We start from the raw sequence: 22,581 nt of genomic DNA, 5'->3' as shown, positions 1-22,581 counted from the left end.
ACAACCCGTCACTCACATGAGATCACAGCAATAGCAAACCACAACGATCCACAACGACAAAATCAAGTCCTGTCCTTCATTTTTCCTCGTTCGAAAAGCTGTTTCACTCAGATATATGTCAGAATAGGGGGAAAAAAACTGTTGCAAGTTCTGTTTCATGCCGACTTTAAGCTTAATAGTTTTGAAAAAGCTTGTAATTGGCAAAGTACCCTGAAAAAAAGAATTTATGTAATTTGAAAGATATAGTCAACAAATGCATTTTGTACCAAAGCAATAGAAATTGCTGTTGTGCTCACTATGTGAAGAGTTTTGAAAAAGTGACCTAAGTATTGAGAAATGGGTCCTAGCGATTGTTAAAAAAAAAAAAAAAAAATAGTTTAAATAGTTTAAAATAAAGTTTTAATAATGAGTTGACATTTCCTTTCATTATCCTGCAGCTTGTTTGGGTGGTTTCAAACAATGAAACTGACGTTATGTCTATTCTAGTTATTCTGTGCCATTCAAAAAACATATCTTTTTTATTTCATATTATATTCTGTGTGACTCATAGATCAATCTGCTTGCTCAATATGGATAATGTTCTCTATTATACCTTGTAATCTGGCCCTTGGCAGCTTTAAAAATCAAAGAAGAATCATCTGAAGGAATTCTGGGTACTTGGGGATGAAAGAACCATTCTGTTGAATTATGCATTATCTCTATTATATCTATTTCTGACCTTGTGAGGGAAGAAATGAAGGTTGACATCATATTCTTTTAAATGGAGATGTCTTGTCTGAACCAATGATTTTTAGTTGTCTGTAGAAATAATTGTGCTCTATCTGGGCTTACAATTCATGCCACTGAACTGTGTTATGGTGGCACTGCTTATTCTTTGTGTTTTGTGTGTGTGTGTGTGTGATGCACCTGTGAATCAGTGCAAACTGGAGCAGCAGTCTTGTCTCACTGGAAAGGAGTTGAAAGTAAGATGCGCTGGTCTCTGCCCCTGCACCACCACCATGGCTCCCGCTACAGACGTGGACAGCAAACACGGTATCTACCCGCCACACACTTTCAAAGCTGCAATTTGTTCTGGCAAAGCTTGTTAAAGGGATCATTCAGACAAAATCGTTTACTCACCCTCATGTCGTTCCAATCCTGTATGACTTTTTGTCTTTGGTGAAACAAAAGATATTTTAAAAATGTCTGTAGCAAATCATAATGTAATAACTGCACATAATGTAAAACTGCACATAATGTAAAACTGCACATAATGTAATAACAATTTTTGCATTTTGAGAAAATTATTACATTATAAACTCACCAAAAACATGTCATATTTTCATTATTGTAATAGCGTTTAAAACATAAAAAATATTTGTATTGCCTTACAATACATTTTTTAAAATCTAAATACAGTCTTAAACTACCTGTGAAATGCAACATTTAAATATGAATGCTATTATTATTATTATTATTATTATTATTATTATTATTATTATTATTATTAGTATTATTATATGTTTATTAAACATAAAGCATTGGTATTCATTTACAGTACATTTTTATAAAATCTAAATCAGAACTAGTTGTAGTAGTAGTATTATCAGTAATCTGGTGGATTTTGTAGGCACGTTAAAATTGGATTTTTATTTTTAAAATTTACTGTAAAGGAATTGTAAAGGCTTTGTTTATTAATATTATTATTAATAATAATAGCATGACTATTTAAATCTGTTGCATTTTGCAGGTAGTTTAAGGCTGAATTTAGATTTCTATAAGGGAATACTATTATATTTCTCATTTATTATTACATTATAAACATTTTATTACAATAATAATGTAATATTTATTGCATTATGTGCCGTTTTTACATTATGAGTTGCTAAATGTCTCAGTGTTTTTTGCATACAATGAAAGTTGATGGTATCCAGTGTTGTTTTGGACCACATTAACTTTCATTGCATGGACTAAAACATGCATCTTTGTAAGATATTGACTAGAAACAATATCTTTCTTTGTGTTCCACAGAAGAAAGAAAGTCACACAGGTTTGGATAAAAGTGAGGCTGAGTAAACATTATTTTTTGGATGCACTATCCGTTTAAGATGCTCTTGTGAAGAAACACCTTCTGAAGCTCAATGAAGCGCACTATCAGTGCCAGCTTTTAAGTTTTTTATGATCATTTTTTGTTGATAATAATGAATGATTTTATGCTGAGAGTGCTTCAGATCCTATTTGTCTCTTTCACATCCCTTGATTCTGCAGCTCTTACTCTAACAAAGGCTTTATTGATTTATCAACAGACTATGCTGCTCTCTTTCTTTTGCTGCTTGCCTTGTGAATTTCTGCTGACTTTGATTATGTCTGATTTATGTCTGCAGTCTACGTAGGCTTTTCTTGTCAAATTCAGAAGGGCAAAAGCAGGACAATTGGTTCTTCACTCTTTAATACCAACGTCTGCCAACACTCCCTTATCTCCTTTCACTGTCTCCATCTCTCTTCTTTTCTGTCCATAGAGAGTTGCACAGGGCAGGACCTGGCAGATCTCGGAGATCGCCTGCGGGACTGGTTCCAACTGCTCCAAGGCAACGGCAAGCAGAACAGCACAGGGAATCCTGTAGCCAGTTCTGCATCAAGTGAGGCTCTAACATCCATTTAGCCAGTGCTTTTATATTCAGAAATATCAAAGAAGTGTGGCACAGCAGCCTCCTATAAACAAAATACCACACATGCTGTACATTTACATTTAGATATTATGTTTTCTCTAGGTTTAAACATGGACCCATGATAACTGGCAGTAATAAAACTGCTGCATAAAATTTTCATAAGGACCAGCATATCCAGAGCTATTATGGGTTGAAATGTATCCTATCCTGATGACCAAATAGCACCAGCAGCATTTTATCCCCTCGAAAAGCAATTTTGCTGAATTGTGAAATGGTGACCATTTGCACCTACTTCAATTTAAAATGTACATTTAATGGCAGAAAAATGACCATACGCCTCATCAGTTCTCCAACTAGCTAATCTGATGCAATCAGCTGTTCTGGGAGAGATGGCTCTTAGAAGCCAGTGTAGAAACTTCACAAAGTGAGGAAGTATTACAGTATATATTATAAGCTGTGGGTTAAAATGCACTCTGTGATTGTTTGTGCACAGTTGTGGACCGGACTCTTGTTGCAACCTGTAAGGACTCTATTGGCTGGATGTTCTCTAAGCTGGACACGAACAATGACCTGTATCTGGACCATGCCGAGCTGGCTGCCATTAATCTGGACAAGTATGAAGTGTGCATACGGCCCTTCTTCAACTCCTGTGATTCCTACCGCGATGGCAAAGTCTCCACAGCTGAGTGGTGCCTCTGCTTTTGGAGAGAAAGTGAGTTTTCAGTATCTCTACACAATTGAACCACTGATGGGTCGGTTCATTTTGAATGAATCTTTAATATCACTCGGGAACAACAAACTGTTTCAGAGAGTGATTCGTTAATTTTGTGTTGACCGCGCATGCGCAATATCCCATAGGTTCTGTACAGGAGTCTTCTCAAGTCTTCGGGTTCGAGTACGAACCGTTCGTTCATCCTGTGACATCCCCATAGAGGCGATGATGTCTGTACTGGAAAGATAAATTATTAGTTCACCTCTCGAGTCTTCGGGTCCGACTTTTCTGAGTCGTTCGTTCTTTTGTCACGTGATGTGACAGCTGTATTGGATACAGAAATTAGTTAATAATTCCCAAACGTTCTTACAAACAAGCACTTAGTCTGTGTTTTAAGTCTTACAGTTACATGATGCGTTTCTGGTCTCAAATTGTAGCTTTTTTATTTATTACAATTTATTATTTTTTTCTTTGAATTTCTGTCATGATGGTTCTTTTCCATAACATTGAATGTGGTAATAAAGAGTTGGTAGTGCTTTAAACTGAATCCGTATGATGGGGAAAATCACTTTGATAAAGCAAAGATACTCGAGTCGTGAATTAATCATTTCTGTATCCGGTACATACTGCATAGCTCAGCTTATGCGGATGTCATGGGATGAACGAACAACGAACGGTGAGGTAAAGTTCCTGCATAGCCTGAATGAAGACCCAGATAAGCAATTAATTCATCTTTTCTGTTTCTCATAATTTGGCCTTGGCCTTGCATTGTTTTTCTTATTCTAAATGTGATCAACATCACGTAAGATGATGTGTTGGGGTCTTTGGCCATTATATGTAACATTTTAATTTGTTGGGGAATTTGGCTATTAACATATAACATTTTAATTATATTCAGCTGAAATGAATGAAATGACTCGGAAAAAAGATTTGTTAATTTTGATGAACGAGATTCAAAGATCCGAGTCAGTAAAATTATCCAAACTTGCCATTACTAAATTGAACCAGGTATATGTATGTGTGTGTGTGTGTGTGTGTGTGTGTGTTTGTTTTTGTGATTTATGAGGACAAAAATGTGTATAATGACACAGGTATTACACTGGTATTACGACGTAAACATGAAATATGAGGACATTTCAGATGCTTTAAAAACATACTAAACAATGTTTTATTAAAAATTTAAAAATTCAGAATGTTGTCTGTGATGGGTAGGTTTAGGGGTAGGGGTAGTGTAGGGGGATAGAATGTACAGTTTGTACAGTATAAAACCCATTACTCCTATAGAATGTCCTCACTTAGATAACAAAACAAACCTGAGTGTGTGTGTGTGTGTGTGTGTGTGTGTGCGTGCGTGCGTGCGTGCGTGCGTGTGTGTGTGTTTGTGTGTGTGTGTGTGTTTGTGTGTATGTATATATATACACTATACACTACCAATAAAATATTTTAGAATATTGGCAATATTTTTTATTTTTATGGAAAAACTTCTCTTATGCAAAAATATAGTCTATTTGAATATATTTTAAAATGTAATTTATTCCTGTGAGGACAAAGCTGAATTTTCAGCATCATTACTCCTGTCCTCACTGTCACATGATCCTTCAGAAATAATTATAATATGCTGATTTGATGCTCTAAAAACATTCTTTATTATTATCAATGTTGTACTGCAAAATACCTGCATTTATTTAAAGTACATTTTACTAGATACAATAGGATACACATTTTTTGCAGCATTATAAATATCTTTACTGCCACTTTTGCTTCCTTGCTGAATAAAAATATCAATTTCTTTAAAAAGCATCTTACTGACCACAAGCTTTTGAACAGTAGTGTGACATGTGCATAAAGCAATATGCATCATGACGATAATCGGACAGTTTTATTTAAATCATATTGTTGATAAAAATAAAATAAAAATATCACCATAAAATATGGTGTTCAGTATAACTACTTATAAAAATTCCAGGAAAAAATATCCTAGTTTTAAATCCTAGTGAGTTAATTAATGATAGATAATGAATGGATAATTAATGAATATGATATGGCAAAATATTAACTAACTATACAAATATTTTCATCCAAAGGCAAAAACTGTAAAAAACTGTAAAAATGTTTTGTAAGTACACATTTAGCTTTTAAGCTAAATTGGTGCCTCTGCATTGCACATTTGTGCCTTGCACCCTCCACCCTGCTGGTCAATGCCACGGTCCACAGTCTGCTCTGCTTGGTTATATCAGCGTGACAGAAGGGGGACACATGGCCGAACATCAGTGCCAGCACTAGTCAGTGTTTGAGCGTGTTCAACACTGCTTCAGAGAGTTGGGGTTTCAAATCTCAAATGATGTTTAAATTGGATTTGAGGGGCATATTTGGTTTCCATTACAAAAGAACAGAACTGGACTGGTAGCAGAGTGTTTATTTGACATCAGCACGCACTAAACTGGCATTAAAGATAAAGAAGACACTAGTCTGTGGAGGCAGGGATTGGGGAAAATCCATCTATCTGTTTGCCGAGTATTTTGCAGACTCATGCCACTAACTCATTCAGTTTGCACTGGATTAAGTTTAATTGGTTTTCTAAATATAATCAAACATTAAAGGGGGGAGGGGTGACCATATGTTTGGATTATTGAAATCCAAATCTTTCATTTCCTCTACAAACAGCCCTTTTCAATAGAAAACGAGAGAGCTGGAGAGGGCGTAAATTGACCTTTAGTTGTTTGTGGCATGCGGGGAGAGTGATTTGGAGTATTCGTTTGATGAGATGCATAAGTCTGGAGGAATTGCTATTCAGTGTTTGTTGCTAGGGTGACTGACAGTCAGTGTGTGTGTGTGTGTGTGTGTGTGTGTGTGTGTGTGTGTGTGTGTGTGTTAGCAGGGAAGAGCGTAGGTCTGTTTGCATGTGCATGTGTTTATCGGCAACATGTTCTACATATTAATGAGACTCGTCAGTGTGTAAGTGTGTTTGTGTGTTCTTTTGTTTTAGGAATTCCTGTGTGTGTGTGTGTGTTTGCTGAAGTCATGGAGCATTGCAAGCTTCTTGACACAAACAGACATATGCTCCACAATGCATTTCACTGGAGGAGCAGAGAGCTGTATCTTAGCAGTACATACACACACACACACACACACACTAGACCAGCCTGGCTCTTGTTTGATGTGATTCTGCTCACGATATGTGGCTGGGCACTCTCATCTCTCCTGGGGAGGGCATAGTTGCTTTTGGCCTGTCATACTTTGTCTTCCCCTTGTATTTCCCCCGGTGGATAGGAAATGACCATTGCAGAGGGAAAAACAACATCAGTGTTGGTTGTTGACAGCCTACTCAGCCTCAAACTCTCTGGGACTAAACCCAGACGGGCAGTCAGACAGAAAGCCGCTGCATTTTTTAGACTTCACTGGCCTGGCCCTTACATACAGCTGTGAAACATGATAGCACTGAAGCATTGGCAAATATTCCAGTATGTAATGCACTGATTTATTTATTAAAGGAAATGTTCTGTCATCGTTTAGTCACCCTCATGTCATTCCAGAACCTGTGTGACTTTGGTTCTTATGTGGAACACAAAAGAAGATGTTTGGCATAATGTCTAAGCTGCTCTTTTCCATGGGCGTGAATGGGGACTGGGTCTGTCAGCCTCCAAAAATGATTAAAAAAAAAAAGCTCTATAAAAGTAATTAGTGCAACTCATGCTCTTTCCAAATATCGATACAATACTCCATACAATGTAATAATATTATAATTATCGTTTTAATAATGTTTGTGCTGACATTTTTATGTCACTCACTTACCAAACAATAACCGCTTTGAAAGACCACACATTCACTGCATGATAAAGCCTATTAGAATAATAAAAATAGTTCCAAACCAAGCCAGAACAAAAGCGTTGCACGTCTCCAAGCAACACACTGCATTTCTTTACTTTCGTTTTTGAATTAATTGCTTGAGTGAATGAATCCAATAACCCAATAATCCAATAATATCACTTGCTTGGTTTCTGAATGAATCAGGTATTTCAAAGCTGAAAAAATTGTTTGAATAAAATGATTTACTCATTAAGTTGCATATTGAAAAGTATATATATATTTTTTATATCATTTCATAGTCAAATTATTTTTTTTTTTTAAACACTGTAGTGTCTTATTAGTGTATTTGGATTTGACTGAATTGAAAAATCAAATATCACCTCTTCATGTAAAAGTTAATTTCTGTCTCAGCTGTGAACTAAAGTTCAGATGTCAGATGTTCACGGCTAAAGCAGCCATTGTTACAGCACAAACACATTCAGCAAACAATACATTATCAACAACAACAACAAAAAAACTGAAAATTTCACGATTATGTAATTTCAAGCATTTTTTTTGTCAAATCGCATACCCTTACATGAATACCTGTGGTCACCATTTACTTTCATTGATTGGAAAAGAGCAGCTTGGCCATTGTGCCAAATAACTTCTTTTGTGTTCCTCAGAAGAATGTACTTTTAGCTTTGAATGACTTGAGTAAATGATGACAATTTTTGAGGAAAATGTGCCTTTCATTTATTTTAAGAAGGTTGTACATTTCACCTCGAGGCAATAAGGAGAAAATTACAAAAAAGAAATAACAGGTGTTCATTTTGTTCAGAACACATTCAAAGCAAGTTCTATTAATCTATAAAATTAATTTACTCTTTCTTTCTTTCTTGAATCACATTGCCATACAAACTAGAGATTAGAACGATCTATTGTGCCACTTCTAAAATGCGGGTGTGTTTGGGTGTGATTTGATTGTGCGGCTGCATAGAGAGCAGCCCTGGTGTAATGCCGCCTCATTTGGGAGTTGGTGGGGGAGCTCGTGTGAAGCGTTTGTCTGGAGGAGATTAGCGCCGGCTCTTCCCTAAAGGCACTGATTGTTTTTCTTCCACAGAGCCTCCCTGCCTGGCTGAGCTAGAGCGAATCCAAGTGCAAGAAGGAGCCAAGAAGAAACCGGGTAAGAATGAACGTTCTGCCGAGACTCGCTGGATCTCGGGAAGAACAAATTAAGGTGTGAAGGAAAGCAACAAAGAGAGTACCAGAGAAAGAGGTTATATAGAATGTATACAACTGGAAGAAAAAAGCGAGGCCGAGGGGGAGGTAATGTGTAAACTCTGAAAGACAAAGAGGGCGGCTCTGTAAGTAGTGACTGTAGAGGAGTTTCATTTAACAGATGACAAGCACAAGGCTGGGATTAGCCCCTAATCAGGTGTGCGGATTAGAGCGGAGCTCATGGCTGCGGGCAGTGCTGCATGTTTGGCTGCAGAGCTTTCAGGACTCTCCAAGGACGTGCTGCAGATGCTACAGCCAATCACAGGCAGCCAAAATGCAAACGTCCCCCGATGCCTGAGAACAAACAGCTATGTATACTATACAACCAAGTGTTTCAACATTCAACATCTGCAAAAATTAACAGGTTTAACTCACTCATCATCATTACATTCATAATCAAATCACAAAACGGACTTTAAGGCAAAACTAGCCATATATAACATTATATACCAAAAATTATTAAGACACCAGATATAACTTTTTACTAGTGAGGATAGCAAAATAAAGTAAACTGTGACATATTATACCCAAAAATTCTTCATATAGTGGACTACCAGTAAAATGTATAAAAATTACAATGCACAGATGTGTAACTTTCTTAATATATATATATATATATATATATATATATATATATATATATATATATATATATATATATATATATATATATATATATATATATATAAAGATAAAAAGATGGCAGCCTACTGCAAAAATTGCATATTTTGAGAGAACTATACATGCGTCCATTGTGATGCAAGACATTGCTAAATAGTCCAGAGGTTCATGGCGCATCACCACTTTCATCAGCCTTATTTAATTTATGTTGTCATAAATATAAAACACAATCACATAAAAAGAGGACAGTCATGCAGAGTTATGGGTAAGTGTCAAAGTAAAAGCTTGACCTAGAAAGCTCAACCTCTGTTTAACCCTCTAATGCATTATTACATCGCAAAGAAAAATCAAATTAATGTTTAATGTTACAATTCTTTTTTAACTAAAACAAAAATTACTCAAATACTAAAAAATATATATATATCACTCAATCACTCAAATACTATATATATATATATATATATTCTGAAGTACATGGTCATGACTTTCACTAGCCATATTTAATTTATGTTCTCATAAATAAATAACACAAAGACGTAAAACAGGAGAGTCAGGATGAATTATGGGTAAGGGTCAGTGCGCTCACCCGAGGTGGTTGGGATGTACATCACACACAGAATGGTTAAAACTGGATTTTACAGATTTGTCCCCTAGTACATACACACAGTGCATCAGAGGGTTAAATCCTGCATTTGAATGCTAAATAGATCATGATGATTATGTGGACATATAGTTGTTTATTGCTCCATGCAGTTGTTTTTTATCGTGCATCATGATTCGAGACACTGCAGACAGAAACTCAGCCCTCAACCCTCGCCAAGGTTACATTTTATGCATTACAATGAGCAGTGTCACTTGAGTCTGTCACATGATTTACAGCAATATGCAAACTAGTTTGCAATGTCACCGTGATGCAATACTTATTTTATACTCAATTCATGTAGGGTATGAAAATCAATGTTAAACATGACCGTGGCTTCTCAAAACATGCGTGTCTGTGTGTTTCTCTCCCTTTTTGTCATTTCAGATACATACATTCCCAGCTGTGATGAGGACGGCTTTTACAGGAGACTGCAGTGTGACAAGAGCAGAGGGGAGTGCTGGTGTGTGGACCAGCATGGAGGAGAGTTAATGGGCTCCAGAATCCATGGCAACCCCGACTGTGGTGAGCACGAGCACAACACGCACACACACACACACACACACACACACATATACAGAGGACAATGCTCCTTCTGTAGCTACAGGGCTTAGGGCTTAGATCCACAAAATCATCAGTCACCCATCTGACAGAAGACCAAGTGCTACATTCATTAGGCCAGGTTCATTTCCATTCCAAAAGAGCAGTTGTCTTGCCGAAATAAAGGTCCGTAAGATTAATTACTACTGGCTGTGACGGACCTGCAGGTGATCAGAACAAATCCCCTGACTGGACATAAAATTGCGATTAAAAAGCCAGATGTCAAAATCACACCTCCTGTTTGTTTATTGTCCTCACGCCAAGCGTGTATTGTTTAGCCTTTGTCGCACATAAATCGCTCAGTTTGCCTCGCAATATCATATATACGCATTTTTAAAATAACGTTTCCCTTTTCCAGACGAGGTGGTCACGTACTCAGGCGATTTTGGCAGCGGGCTCGGATGGGAAGATGAGGAGGAGAAGGAGGCGGAGGAGAACGGCGAGGAGGCTGAGGAGGAGGAAGGGGAGGTGGGGGAGGTTGATGACGGTGGATACATATGGTAGAACGAAACGCGATTCTCGCCTTGTTTCAACGTAGCTTTCTGTGGCCCATTTCTACAGAGGCAGCTCTATCTTCTGACATTAAATGGTGGACACTGGAGGGTCGGTCATCTTTATACTGCACTCCGAACTGCATTGACTTGGGGAGGGAGGGGGGAGGGGTGGCTTGGTTAGTGTTAGCTGTAGTGAGATTATGGTATCGGGAACGAGTTTTCAATTATTGGGCTTATGAATACTTGTGAAACATCATATTTTTTGTTGTAAGTGCGAGAGTTTTCTCCTGAATCAGTCTCTAGCATCTGCAAACACAAGCTCAGAATTAGGCGCTTGATAGGTGTGATGTGATGCGTTCATATGCAAGTCTAATAATTACATACTTCATCACTATACATTCGGAAATGATACCCGTTAAGTCTAAAGCGTTCAAGGTACGACTTTTTCGTAAGTATGTATATAAAGATAGATAGGCTTCAGGGTCTAACCTGCTTCATTAGATCTTCTGCCGACCATCAGCAACTGCTTTCCTTGAACACTGAGATTGCTGCTAATGTTTTTGCTGTTAGAGTTTATGTAAATTGTTTTAAATATGTCCTCCAAATGGTTTAGCGCATATAAACACAGATTACTATAAAGACAAAGAGACGAAAACCCCAAAAAACTGAAGTTAACTGTTACTCTCGTATGGCTCAAACAGTCTCTGCATCATTTTTATGCTACCTTGAAGAAGATAAATAGTCGTAAATGTATTTGAAGAGCTATTTCTCCACGCTCACAAAGTAAAACCGATTTTAGGCTTCTTGCCAGAAATACACAATGCACTTCTACAATCTTTGTCCTAAAGGCACTTTTTTTTCCCCCCTGTTTTTTGTGTCATAATCCACCGAAACCAGAGATGGCAAAGCATTATATTTTCATATAAATTACATCTCAATGCAGTAGCTTTCTCCCTCACCCCGACGTCAAATCATTGTTTTCTTTCAAATGGACAGTAATAAATCCTGAGATATGTGCGTTCTGGTTTCATATGTCTGTCATAATAGAATTTGCTTATACTCCACTAGGTCAGGCTGTAATACGGTACCTCTGATGCAACACGGCTATTATAACAAGGCAGCGTATGGATGTTCAAGAGAGGCAGGAATGAGCTTTCGAAAATGCAATCTGACATATTCTCTCTCATACACCCAAAGGGACAAATCTGTCTTTGCAGATGTCTCCTAATCAGATCTTCCCATCATTTGCAGTGAAGGATGTGTTGGCTGTAATGTTCCTAGGTGTAAATCCGGTGCTGCAGGGATTTATAATCAAGGTCTGAATCTTATAATATACAAGTCTTGCAGTATTAAACACCTAAAACATCAGTTTTTAGGGTTAACATGCTGTGGAATCAAAGCAGCTAGCTGGAATTGCAAAATGCGTACGAGTTACAGACTCGATGTGGTATGATAATTCACCCAGACGTGATCTCTGAGCTCCACACAGCACACAGAAAATGCATTTGATATGGTAACGTCCCCGACGTAAACACATTCGTCAATGTACCGCGGCGTCTACAGAAGAATATAAATCCTCCGAATGTCATTGAGACGAATCCTGGCGATATTTAAATTACTTGTGGATTATCATAGGCAATGCCACCTCGCTGGTGTGATGGAGTGGAAAGACGACCAGCTCATTTAAAGTCGATAGTGAATGTCCTGATGTCTTACTAAGCGGTGTACAGGAGTCTGCTAACAGTGATGTTAAACCACTTGGACTAGTGTATGATTGTATTGTACTGTACATGCCATTATTATTGTAAATACTTGGATTTTACTGATTAGAAAACATATTTACGCTGAGTTGCAGTATATTTGCATTTAGTTGCATGTTTCTTTGTCCAAGTGTGTCATCTTTCTTGCCTGAATATGATTAAAGGCACTGGGCCCGAAGTGCTGTTCCTTTGTTCTCCTAATTACTCCCAAGACTCAGCTACATGCTAATTTCCATGTGATACTGGAGACATGAGAAAACAAATCTTTTCAACCCACTTTTAAAGTTTTTTTTTTTTTTTGGACAAGTGCAATTTATAACTAAACCAAAAATACCCAATAAAAGCTGGTTCTCAAGACATATGAGTCACCAGAGGGGGTCCAAAATAGGAATATCAACTTTAATAGAACACAGAATCAAACCGCCTAATGACTCCTAATAACTTCTAAACTCTATTACAATAACGCATTTTTCAGTGCTGACACACATTTTATATAATAGTGATCCAGAGCAGCATCATGCTTTGTATCAACCTAAAATTGTTAGAAAGCCCTGGTTTCTATTTTACAAAAAGAAAAAAATGTGATTCTAAAACAAAAATGTATTATAGAATATCTCGTATTTTTAATAAGTCGTTGTTATTAGTGATCTAGTGCGGCACCCTTCTTGGTATCAACCTAAAATGGTTGGAAACCATTATTTTTTCCCCCCACTTATATTGATCAGTCATTGTTCACTAGCATGCATCTACAAATAAATGTATAAAAAATAAATCTAAGGGATGCAGGAATTTACACAGGATTTTTGTGTAATCTTAAAGAAATCAAATTAAATAGTTCTATATTAAAAAGTCAAATAAGAACCTGAGAAATACACCATTTTATTTTCAGTACACACTCAGGTATGTCATATTATCACGTTTAAATTTTCAGCAACTTCACAACGCTCAAAGGTTCATTTTACCTGTGATTCTCAAGCATCTTGTACATTTGCAAAAAGCATAGTCTGATCAAAGCTTGCTTTGGATGCTCTGTAGTCTCCATATCCTTCTGACATCATCCTCTGCACTGTCCAAGACCTTAAACACAGCAGCATCTCCAGTTTGATCAAAACTTCTCAGCAGAGGTTCCAGAATGGTCACTGGGATGCTGAAGTTCAGGTGGGGATATGTCACTTTTGCAGTGAAGTCTCTTGTGTTGCTGGACACAATGCCTAATATTTAGATGAGAACGATAAAATAAAACATGAGAAAGAATCTTGAGAAAAGGTTGATTTAGTCAGACAATGTCATTGTCAGCAGATGATGAACTTTAAGGTGGAAAAAAATACTTAATTGGTCCTATGTTGCCCCCTTCTGGTTAGAGAAGGCATAGTACATTTCATATATCTCCACAAAAGACTGGATTTGTACTGAAAACAACTGGTTGATGTACTGACGTTTTCCATTCATTTGAAATAGTTAGGTATTAAATGTATGATATTAGTATTACCTAACAATTCCCCAGTGGCAGAACGGACCACAGCGCCACCACTGGCTCCAGACTGCACTGCACATGTAGTCTGCAGCATCACAGGCTGTGACTGATGGGTGATGACTCTGGATAGGATCCCTGAGGTCAATGAGGGGCCACAGTGGCTCCCTAAAGCTCCATAACCCACGACAACTACATCCTCACCTAAATAAACACAGAACATGGAAATGTCAGGTGCTGCACAGGGACAAAGTACACAGCTATGTTAAACAATGTTGTAACGTTGTAGCTGTAATAAGAAATAAAAAAAAGATATAAAAAGATATTAATTTTTTTTATTTAATAATGCTATAAACTGATTTATAATACATTTGAAAGTATTTTATTTATTATTAATGTTTTTTTATTATTAATTATGAGGACGATGACTATCTTGTATTGAGTCAACAAACAATACATTTAGATTTGCAAGTAATTTTAGTTCACTGTTTATTGGTAAATCAAAATTATAACATAACATAAAAGGTAATATAAAAGTTGTCACAATTTTGACCATTTACTTTATACTTTTTATGTCAATTTCAATGTTTTATCTCTTGTGTGCAATGTTTGTCACTTAAGAATTAGTATGTCACAATATTTATTTCTTATGTGGTGGAAATGGGCTTCCATAGTTAGGGGCCCCAATTGTTTTTTTCAGTTTACTTTATTATTATTCCTCCCCAGTGGAGTCAATGGCAGCCCTATGAACCGTAAGTAGGAAAATTACGAAAATTGTCACACACTTGTAGTGATGGTAATGAATAGTAATCTGAGCTATGAAAATAATCTGAGTTGCCCAGAAATGACTGAAGAATTTTTTATTTTATACTTTGTTCAAAAGTTACAATGTCTTGAACTTAACGATATTGACCTAAAATTGGTTCAGAGGCTGTATCTCGGCAAAACTTTGATCAATTGAAATGAAACTTGGTACGTTTCATTGAAACCATGACCTGAGGCCAAATTTGGGAACAGTTCTACCTACATGTCATGAGATCTGATAAAATGTATTTATTCAAAACTTTTAAGCAGTTTATCAGTGACCTTTGTGTCTATGGATTCCTTGAGTCATGCCGAATCTGAGGATTTTGCCAGGGTTGGACGAACCTTCGGTTGGACGAACAATCGCCATTTTGAATTGTGCCATAAATTGCACTCTCTTTAAATGATTTGAGATATTCAACACAAAATTAGGTAGGAATCATCGATAGAATGTCCTGAAGGTACCTGAGAAGTTTGAACACAGTTTTCCAGAGATATAAGGATTTTTGCAAAAATGCGTATAACTTTTGAAACATTGCCCGAATTTTGGTTTCTGTCTATGTCCTTTTGTTCCTTGGCTTATGTAGATTCTGACGACATCTGCCTGTCCGCCATATTGAATTAAATGAAAAACAGTTTTTACTACTCCTTCAAAATTTGTCAAATTTTTGTTCTAATCAGATGATCTTTAGACCGAACCACACAGAAATGACTGAATGGATTTTTGATATTTGATATCATTCCTGAGAAATATCTCTCTGAAGTTGACCGTGTCTGTTTGTTGTCTTATGATAGTTAGCTAAGCATGCTAATTGTTAACCAGTTGCCATTCTTTCTGTGGCTCTTCAGCTATCAGGTTAACTATAAGCCACGTTATCATTGAGTTAGTTTAACATGCTAATCTGGTTAAAGGAACATGGCGACTTTTTGGGACTTATTCACCGTATCCCCCAGAGTTAGATAAGTCCATACACACCACTCATCTCCGTGCGTGCCATAACTCTGTCTGACGCACCCACCGCTAGCCTAGCTTAGCACAAAGACTGGAGGTAAACGGCTCCATCTAGCCTACAGCTCAATAAGTGACAAAATAAAGCCAACATTTTCCTATTTACATGTTGTGATGTGTATAGTTACATCGTGTACTAAGACCGACGGAAAATGAAAAGTTGCGATTTTCTAGACTGATATGGCTAGGAACTATACTCTCATTCCTGCGTAATAATCAATGAAGTTTGTGCCGTACCATGGGTGCAGCAGCGCAATGATATTACGCAGTGCCTGAAAATAGGCTGATTTACGTCAACATAACCAACGTGACAACCTGCTTGCACAGAGAGCGTGCTGGGGACTATTTTCAGGCGCTGCGTTCTATAATTGCGCCGCTGCACCCATGGTACGGTAGCAAAGTTCCTTGATTACTACGCAGGAATGAGAGAGTATAGTTCCTAGCTATATTAGTCTAGAAAATCACAACTTTTCATTTTCCGTCGGTCTTAGTACACAATGTAACTACACATCACAACATGTAAATAGGAAAATGTTGCCATTATTTTGTCACTTATTGAGCAGTAGGCTAGATGGAGCCATTTACCTCCAGTCTTTGTGCTAAGCTAGGCTAGCGGTGTGTGCGTCAGACAGAGTTATGGCATGCACGGAGATGAGAATGGTATGTATGAACTTATCTAACTCTGGGGGATACGGTGAATAAGTTAAAGTCCCAAAAGTCGGCGTGTTCCTTTCACATGCTCATTCTCACCCTAAAAGCTCTCCTCAGCAGCCCCTGTGAATCAGCGTCAACTGAGTGGCACAATCTGTAATGCCACAAACCCCGAACCTTTCAGGTCATGGGTTCAAATCCTGTATGGCAGATGCCCAGACCACAAGAGGTACTGTGGTCAGAGATGGTGCAAAAGTTGCATCTGTTCCAGACATTGTATTGTTCCAAGAATAGTCAAATCTAAAATTGTTAAATATAACAATCCTTACTAGAACTACTGAAGTTCAGCAGCTAAGTGAAAGCATGTAGTCTGAGTGGCGCACAGCAATAAGCAACAAGCATATGATCTAAAGATTGTGGGTTTGATTCCTGCCTGGCACAACTTTATAAAAGAGTCACTTCGATTCCTTAATTATTTAGGTGAGCATTGTACTAATGTTTCTTCCTCTTGGATTAGAAATGTTTTTTTGTTCATTCTTTGTTCAATATCATCTTAACTTCTGTTCATTTTAAGTTCATTCTCACCTGTACTTCTGAACCTATCAGTTTTTTCATGTACATTCTATTTCTGCTCTTTTTGCTCTTCTGGCTCAGAACTGCAGTTCCTGTCCATTCTGGACTTGGCCCCGTATCGCTGCTTGCAGCTATGTTTGTGATTGTTGTAGCATGAAAAAGACGGGTTAAATATAAACTATACACTGATCAAGCATGACAGGTAAAGTGAATAACACTGATTATCTCTTCATCACGGCACCTGTTAGTGTGTGGGATATAAAAGACAGCAAGTGAACATTTTGTCCTCAAAGTTAATGTGTTAGAAGCAGGACAAATGTGCAAGCGTAAGGATTTGAGCGAGTTTGACAAGGGCCAAATTGTGATGGCTAGACGACTGGGTCAGAACATCTCCAAAACTGCAGCTCTTGTGGGGTGTTCCCGGTCTGCAGTGGTCAGTATCTATCAAAAGTGGTCCAAGGGAAAGAAAAAAAAAAACACTCCAAAATCTCAAAGCAAATGAACAAAACAATTCTGTCTAAATATGATTTTCAATAAAACAGGTTTGCAGCACATTACCTTGATGAAAGTGTGTGGTAAACTGAGGTTTCATTGAGTCTGCAAGGGATTCCTGAAGCTCCACTACAGCGATATCATAGGGAGAAGATGATACTGATGAATACAGCACCTTACCACTTACTGCATGAAATCTGTGGTGGAAAGTGTACATTATTATAAATCACATGGTGATTACAAATATAACAATACCAATCACATGTAACTTGTTTAAAAAAAGATCAACAAACAAAATGTCGCTTCTTTAAGCCTCATAATAATGAATATGCATGAATTCCACGGCCATTACCTTCCTCCATAGTTGACTCTGACTGTAAGAACAGACTTTTCATTCACCACATGTCTGCAGGTCAGAACCAGATTCTGGTTTAGGAGCACACCAGAACCCCACAGCAGGCCGGTCTCTATCAATGCCACTCCGGGGTAAAATTCAGAACCTGACCGTTGGGTTGCAGTTAATGGAGCTTGAATAGAGCCAGTTATTAACTGTGATGACTTTTCTATCAGCGACTCCAGCATGGCACCAGCCTGTATCATGTTTTTCAGAATGAGGTGAACAGAGCACACAAGTGTCAGTCCAATCCATTCATCGGATTTCCAGCACAGCGGTGAAACGATCAAGCCCATGAGGTAAGATCTGCCTCCTTTGCTAATAAACACGCCACCTCCTTCGGTGCCAGGCAAGCAGCGGGCATCGGTCAGGATCAATGCGTTCTCATCACCTGCCAGATTACTAATTATACCTTTACTAATTGAGTTCATAAAGAGGTCTGGACAGAGACCACCAAATGGAGACCCGCAAGCGATAACATTACATCCCTTTTTAAGAGTGCCACTCTTCACCCATGGAATAGTTTCTTTACAGGTGCATGTGGACGAAGTGGGCACTTTTAGGAGTGCAAACCATGTTAAAAACCTGGAGTCTTCCAAGACTTCTGTATCCAAACTACCACTATAAAAGCCCCAATTTTCGGCCCCCTTGAAGATTTTATGAAATGCATCTTGAAACTCCACGCAATTGATCATCATTAACAATTGAGCTTCTTGACGGATCGTGTTGCGTCTCTCCATTACACACGACTGGTTGGCGCAAAAGTCAATGTAATCTACATACACTTTTGTCTCTTTAGTGAAACTTTCAGAACGCAATATCTTCGTGGACTGTCTATCCTTCATAAAGCGTGAAAACACAAGGCCACTACAGACTACAAATCCAGACTGGTAATTTAGAAATACTCCACTGGAGCTCGTTGCTTTATTCTGAGATCCAGATGTGAGGTTGAGGGGCGTCTCAGATACTGTGACAACACAACATGCCTCTTCCACAGTCTTCATTTTCAAACTCTATATATTCCAAAACAGTATTAAACTGGCAAAGAGTTTTTATGCTAATATAGTAGGTTTTTGCTTCTCACAATGAGCTCACAGCACAAAATGTCAACCGCGATACTGGCAGTTAGATTATAAAAAAAACCGTGTTAACAAACAGAGTTTGCAACAAAAGCAACTGGTTAGGGTTGCAATGTTAAAGTCTAGGGGGTGGGCCGATAATGTAATAATGGGTTATATTAACTTATCGCCGACTTGATATTGTTGCATGAGTTCTCCATCTGCAGCACTTCCTGGTATGCTTCATTGGCGTGATCACGTGGTCGATAGCGTGCCTTCCTATTGGTTCATCTACGTCCGACTCTTTCGAACAATTCGTTTCAAAGAACCGGTTGAGTGATTCTTTTCCGTCGTCGTGTCCGATAGAGACGTTACTCGCGTCAAGCCATTTGTAAATGAATCGTTCAGTCCGACTTGTGAACCGGTTTAACAGATTCATTAGAAAGATCCAACTCAAAAGACGAATTCGTTGACGAATCGGACGTCGTTGAGTTTACATTACTGACAATCTTGTGCATTCTGATGTGCAGCTATCCCACGCAACAATAGATTCAGTAAAGCTTTTTTGGGGTTTTTTGACTCGACTAGGATGTCACAAATGTTTTATCCTTTAAAATGTTTGTTCAAATTGTTTTTTGGAATATAGCAAAGCACACGGAAAATTCAAAATATTTTATTTGTGTTGCCTACTTCATTGCATAAATGCTACAAGCTGCTAAGTGGCACATACATAATTAGCCATTTCAAAAGATAAGCAGCATCGAAAATCCCAATCCTTCCACATAAGCCTATTTACAAATTAGGGGTAAAAGTGACCTAGTAATACGACAGATTTTTCTATTGCACATGCAATATGAACTAAAAAAAGCCTATGTACTTTCATGCCATAACTGCAAATAATTCTCAGCTGACAGTCAAAAAGTACTCATACAATTAGTCAGGTAGTTTAGTGTTGAAACAGGCTAATGTAGAAACATCACTGAAAAGGAAGAGTAATACATCAGCACATATCAAAAACCTACATACAAATAAAACATTTGTAGTTTTAAATATTAGATTTACACATATTTCATTGTAAATCTCAGGCAAATTTTATCAGCAAGCATGTATACATTGGCAGTCCACACCTTCAGAAGTATTTCCTTTGAACGTGGGAAATCCAGCTCTATAAAACCACCTGCATTAAGGCACTGAGGTAATGCAACATGAAAACAAAACACTGATTCTGTATCATCTAATGATTGTGACATCAGAATTTCACAGCACAAGTGATATTCACCTGATTAGAAGTCCTTGGTTCAAATGTCTAACTTTTGGCAGGTTATAAAACTGACACTCATTTGAAAAACATGTTTTGTTACAAGATGCCATCTCTTAAAATAACCCAGCTCGGTCAACTGTTAAAGGATGCTGTATTTCAAAACCTTTTAGAAAAGTAAACAGCATAAATTACGTCTTACAGGTAAAAGTGTAAGTAATTGCTACAGTAGATTATTAAATAAATGCATATCTCATATACTGCTCTATCACCACACTGAATTTCATAGGCTCAGATATTATATATAACACCCCTGATTACTAGTTTCATTAATTTTTCATAGTTTCATTTCATAAGATAAATAATCAAACAATAAATAAGGATACATGAGTTATGAATTAATAACCGCATTAAATATGTTAATCAATATACTGAGATAGCCATCGGAAACCTTCACCATATCCTTGTCTCTTCAACACGCTGCACATAAAGACTTCCATTGGCCTCAGGTTGAGTTCTTTCAATGATGCATTCCCCTGTGTGGACGCATAGACAAAATAAGACCTCCAGAAAACATTTTTATAAAATATTACATACTAAACTGTACAACGCAAAATGTTTTAAATGTATTCTCTCATTGACCTATACCTTTCCAGTGGTCTGTCCATGAAGACCAAACATCCCTCTCAGCCCGTCCTCACTAATTGCTTCTGGCCGGTCAATTTTATTCCCCAAAATAAGGATTGGCACATTTGATATGGTTTCATCAGTTAAGAGGGCCTAAGATGTAAAGAGCAATCATTATTATTCAAATATATGGCTGTTTTGATTGGTGGAATTGGGAAGAAATGTATACTAGTGCATTGAAGTCAGTGCTGTGACATTCCTCTGGATGTGTTCATGGTTAAACTTTCATACGTAACTATGGCCCTGTTTACACCTGGTATTAAGATGCGTTTTGGTAGATGTTAGGGTCTAAAATGTTTTGAGCTTGTTCACTTTCGGTCACTTCCAGAGGTAGTCGAAAACGCATTTGTTAACGCTCATGTGGTCAAATGTGTTCGAACAGCCACAAAAGACTGCATACTCTCCCTGCTGACCTAATGCATCAACATTAATGGAAGGGCACTAGCCAGACAGACGGGATTTTAAAGGCCCAAAGACCCAATTTTGGTTTGAAAAACATACCAAGGACAATGTTCTCTCACCATTCCTGATGTCTAACTCGTTCCGCGTTCACCGTGGTCTTGCGGCTGTTGAGCAGAAACGAAAGCTGCTGCTCTGTATGTTTTTCCGCCGTTTCCATTAGCGATCATATGCCAATTGCGTGGGCTTATTTCGTCCATTAGATTGAAAGATCGGAAAAAGCCCATACATTTACCTGCCCATAGACCCTCCCCTCAAAGAAATCAGGACAGAAGTGGTTGAAAGTGGACAGAAGAGACAGATTCAGACACCAGGTGTAAACAGGAATGTGCCTCCCTTGTCTACTTGTGATCCGATCGACCACTACTCTTAATAGCAGGTGTTAACAGGGCCTATCTTGTCTTAACAAAAACAAACTGAGGAAAAGTAGACTTACATCTAACTCAATTTTGGCTTCTTGTAGTCGTTCATGGTCAGCACAGTCAACAAGATACACTATCCCATTTATTGCTGGAAGATAATTCTTCCAAACTCTTCTTGCTGAGAATAGAAAACGGACAAGATCCAATTGCATTACGCCTGGTTGTTCTAAAATTTCTTAACAATTTTTTCCCCAATTTTGTTATATAAATCTACTTTTGTTTAATTATAGCATAATTTAAACTCAAGATTTATTCATCATTTATTATTCAATTCTATAATTACCTTGAGCATGACCACCCAGGTCAAATGTTGTGAAAGTCATCCCAGCAATACTCAGTTCCTCAGATGCTAGCAGATTGGACAAGATACAGTACATTGTGCACAATGTTCGCTCCAACAAATGTAGTTTTTGCTCTTTCCTTTCTAAACGTAGCTATACACCTCATATTAAAACAGTAAAATATGTTGCACTTTACTTACTAGGGTGAAGTGTTGGAACATGCTGCCCAAGTCGATCATCTTTAAGCATGTGCAATAATGTTGTTTTTCCGGCATTGTCTAATCCAAGAAAAACTAATTTCCCAGACTTTTTATAGAGTCCTGAAAGGAAATATGAGTATGAAAACACACAGTTACATGATGATTTGTGCTCATCTGTATTTCAATATCTGGCTGATACTTTACCTAATAATTGTAACACACTGCTGAATCCTCTGTACAGCCAATCAAATATGAAAGACATTTTCGTAGCCTGCTCCCT

At 37.7% G+C, this 22,581-nt stretch overlaps 3 protein-coding genes across 5 annotated transcripts in view; 1 reads left to right on the top strand and 2 right to left on the bottom strand.

Annotated features, from left to right (window-relative positions):
* Positions 1–12,729, top strand: part of spock2 (SPARC (osteonectin), cwcv and kazal like domains proteoglycan 2) — a 40,964-nt gene extending 28,235 nt beyond the window's left edge. The window contains exons 5-10 of the mRNA XM_079843386.1: positions 918–1,032; positions 2,499–2,618; positions 3,142–3,360; positions 8,270–8,332; positions 10,076–10,213; positions 10,647–12,729. Of these exons, the coding sequence (XP_079699512.1) occupies positions 918–1,032; positions 2,499–2,618; positions 3,142–3,360; positions 8,270–8,332; positions 10,076–10,213; positions 10,647–10,792 (801 nt within the window). The 3' untranslated portion in view covers positions 10,793–12,729. The remainder of the gene's footprint in view (positions 1–917; positions 1,033–2,498; positions 2,619–3,141; positions 3,361–8,269; positions 8,333–10,075; positions 10,214–10,646) is intronic.
* A 192-nt stretch (positions 12,730–12,921) lies between these two features.
* Positions 12,922–19,253, bottom strand: tysnd1 (trypsin like peroxisomal matrix peptidase 1). Of its 2 annotated transcripts, XM_079843384.1 has the most exons (4): positions 17,895–19,253; positions 17,609–17,739; positions 14,032–14,217; positions 12,922–13,753 (listed from the first exon to the last, which is right to left on the bottom strand). In XM_079843384.1, exons 1-4 carry the CDS (start codon positions 18,938–18,940, stop codon positions 13,551–13,553), a joined length of 1,566 nt encoding a protein of 521 aa, XP_079699510.1. In that variant the 5' UTR covers positions 18,941–19,253; the 3' UTR covers positions 12,922–13,550. The 2 variants fall into 2 exon arrangements, with proteins under 2 accessions (XP_079699510.1, XP_079699511.1); XM_079843385.1 differs by lacking the exons at positions 12,922–13,753; positions 14,032–14,217 and adding an exon at positions 17,021–17,491 and having other exon boundaries at positions 17,895–19,251.
* A 318-nt stretch (positions 19,254–19,571) lies between these two features.
* Positions 19,572–22,581, bottom strand: part of sar1ab (secretion associated, Ras related GTPase 1Ab) — a 3,902-nt gene continuing 892 nt past the window's right edge. For both annotated transcript variants that reach the window (XM_079843679.1, XM_079843680.1), the window contains exons 2-7: positions 22,506–22,579; positions 22,302–22,421; positions 22,104–22,169; positions 21,835–21,938; positions 20,901–21,032; positions 19,572–20,788 (exon numbers count right to left, since the gene is read on the bottom strand). In XM_079843679.1, the coding sequence (XP_079699805.1) occupies positions 20,672–20,788; positions 20,901–21,032; positions 21,835–21,938; positions 22,104–22,169; positions 22,302–22,421; positions 22,506–22,563 (597 nt within the window). In that variant the 5' untranslated portion in view covers positions 22,564–22,579 and the 3' untranslated portion in view covers positions 19,572–20,671. The remainder of the gene's footprint in view (positions 20,789–20,900; positions 21,033–21,834; positions 21,939–22,103; positions 22,170–22,301; positions 22,422–22,505; positions 22,580–22,581) is intronic.

The sequence above is a fragment of the Gobio gobio genome (genome assembly GCF_949357685.1).
Source record: "Gobio gobio genome assembly, chromosome: 18".
Taxonomy (NCBI): domain Eukaryota; kingdom Metazoa; phylum Chordata; class Actinopteri; order Cypriniformes; family Gobionidae; genus Gobio; species Gobio gobio.
This window is presented reverse-complemented; position numbering and strand designations above follow the sequence as displayed.

Bases quoted from the DNA above. Each gene is read 5' to 3' on its own strand.
- tysnd1 (XM_079843384.1), bottom strand. From the start codon at position 18,940: ATGAAGACTGTGGAAGAGGCATGTTGTGTTGTCACAGTATCTGAGACG. The intron at 14,218-17,608 runs GTAATGTGCTGC...GTGTTTATTTAG, and splicing joins TACCACACACTTTCATCAAG to GTGAGGATGTAGTTGTCGTG. The intron at 13,754-14,031 runs GTAATACTAATA...TCTAAATATTAG, and splicing joins TGCCACTGGGGAATTGTTAG to GCATTGTGTCCAGCAACACA.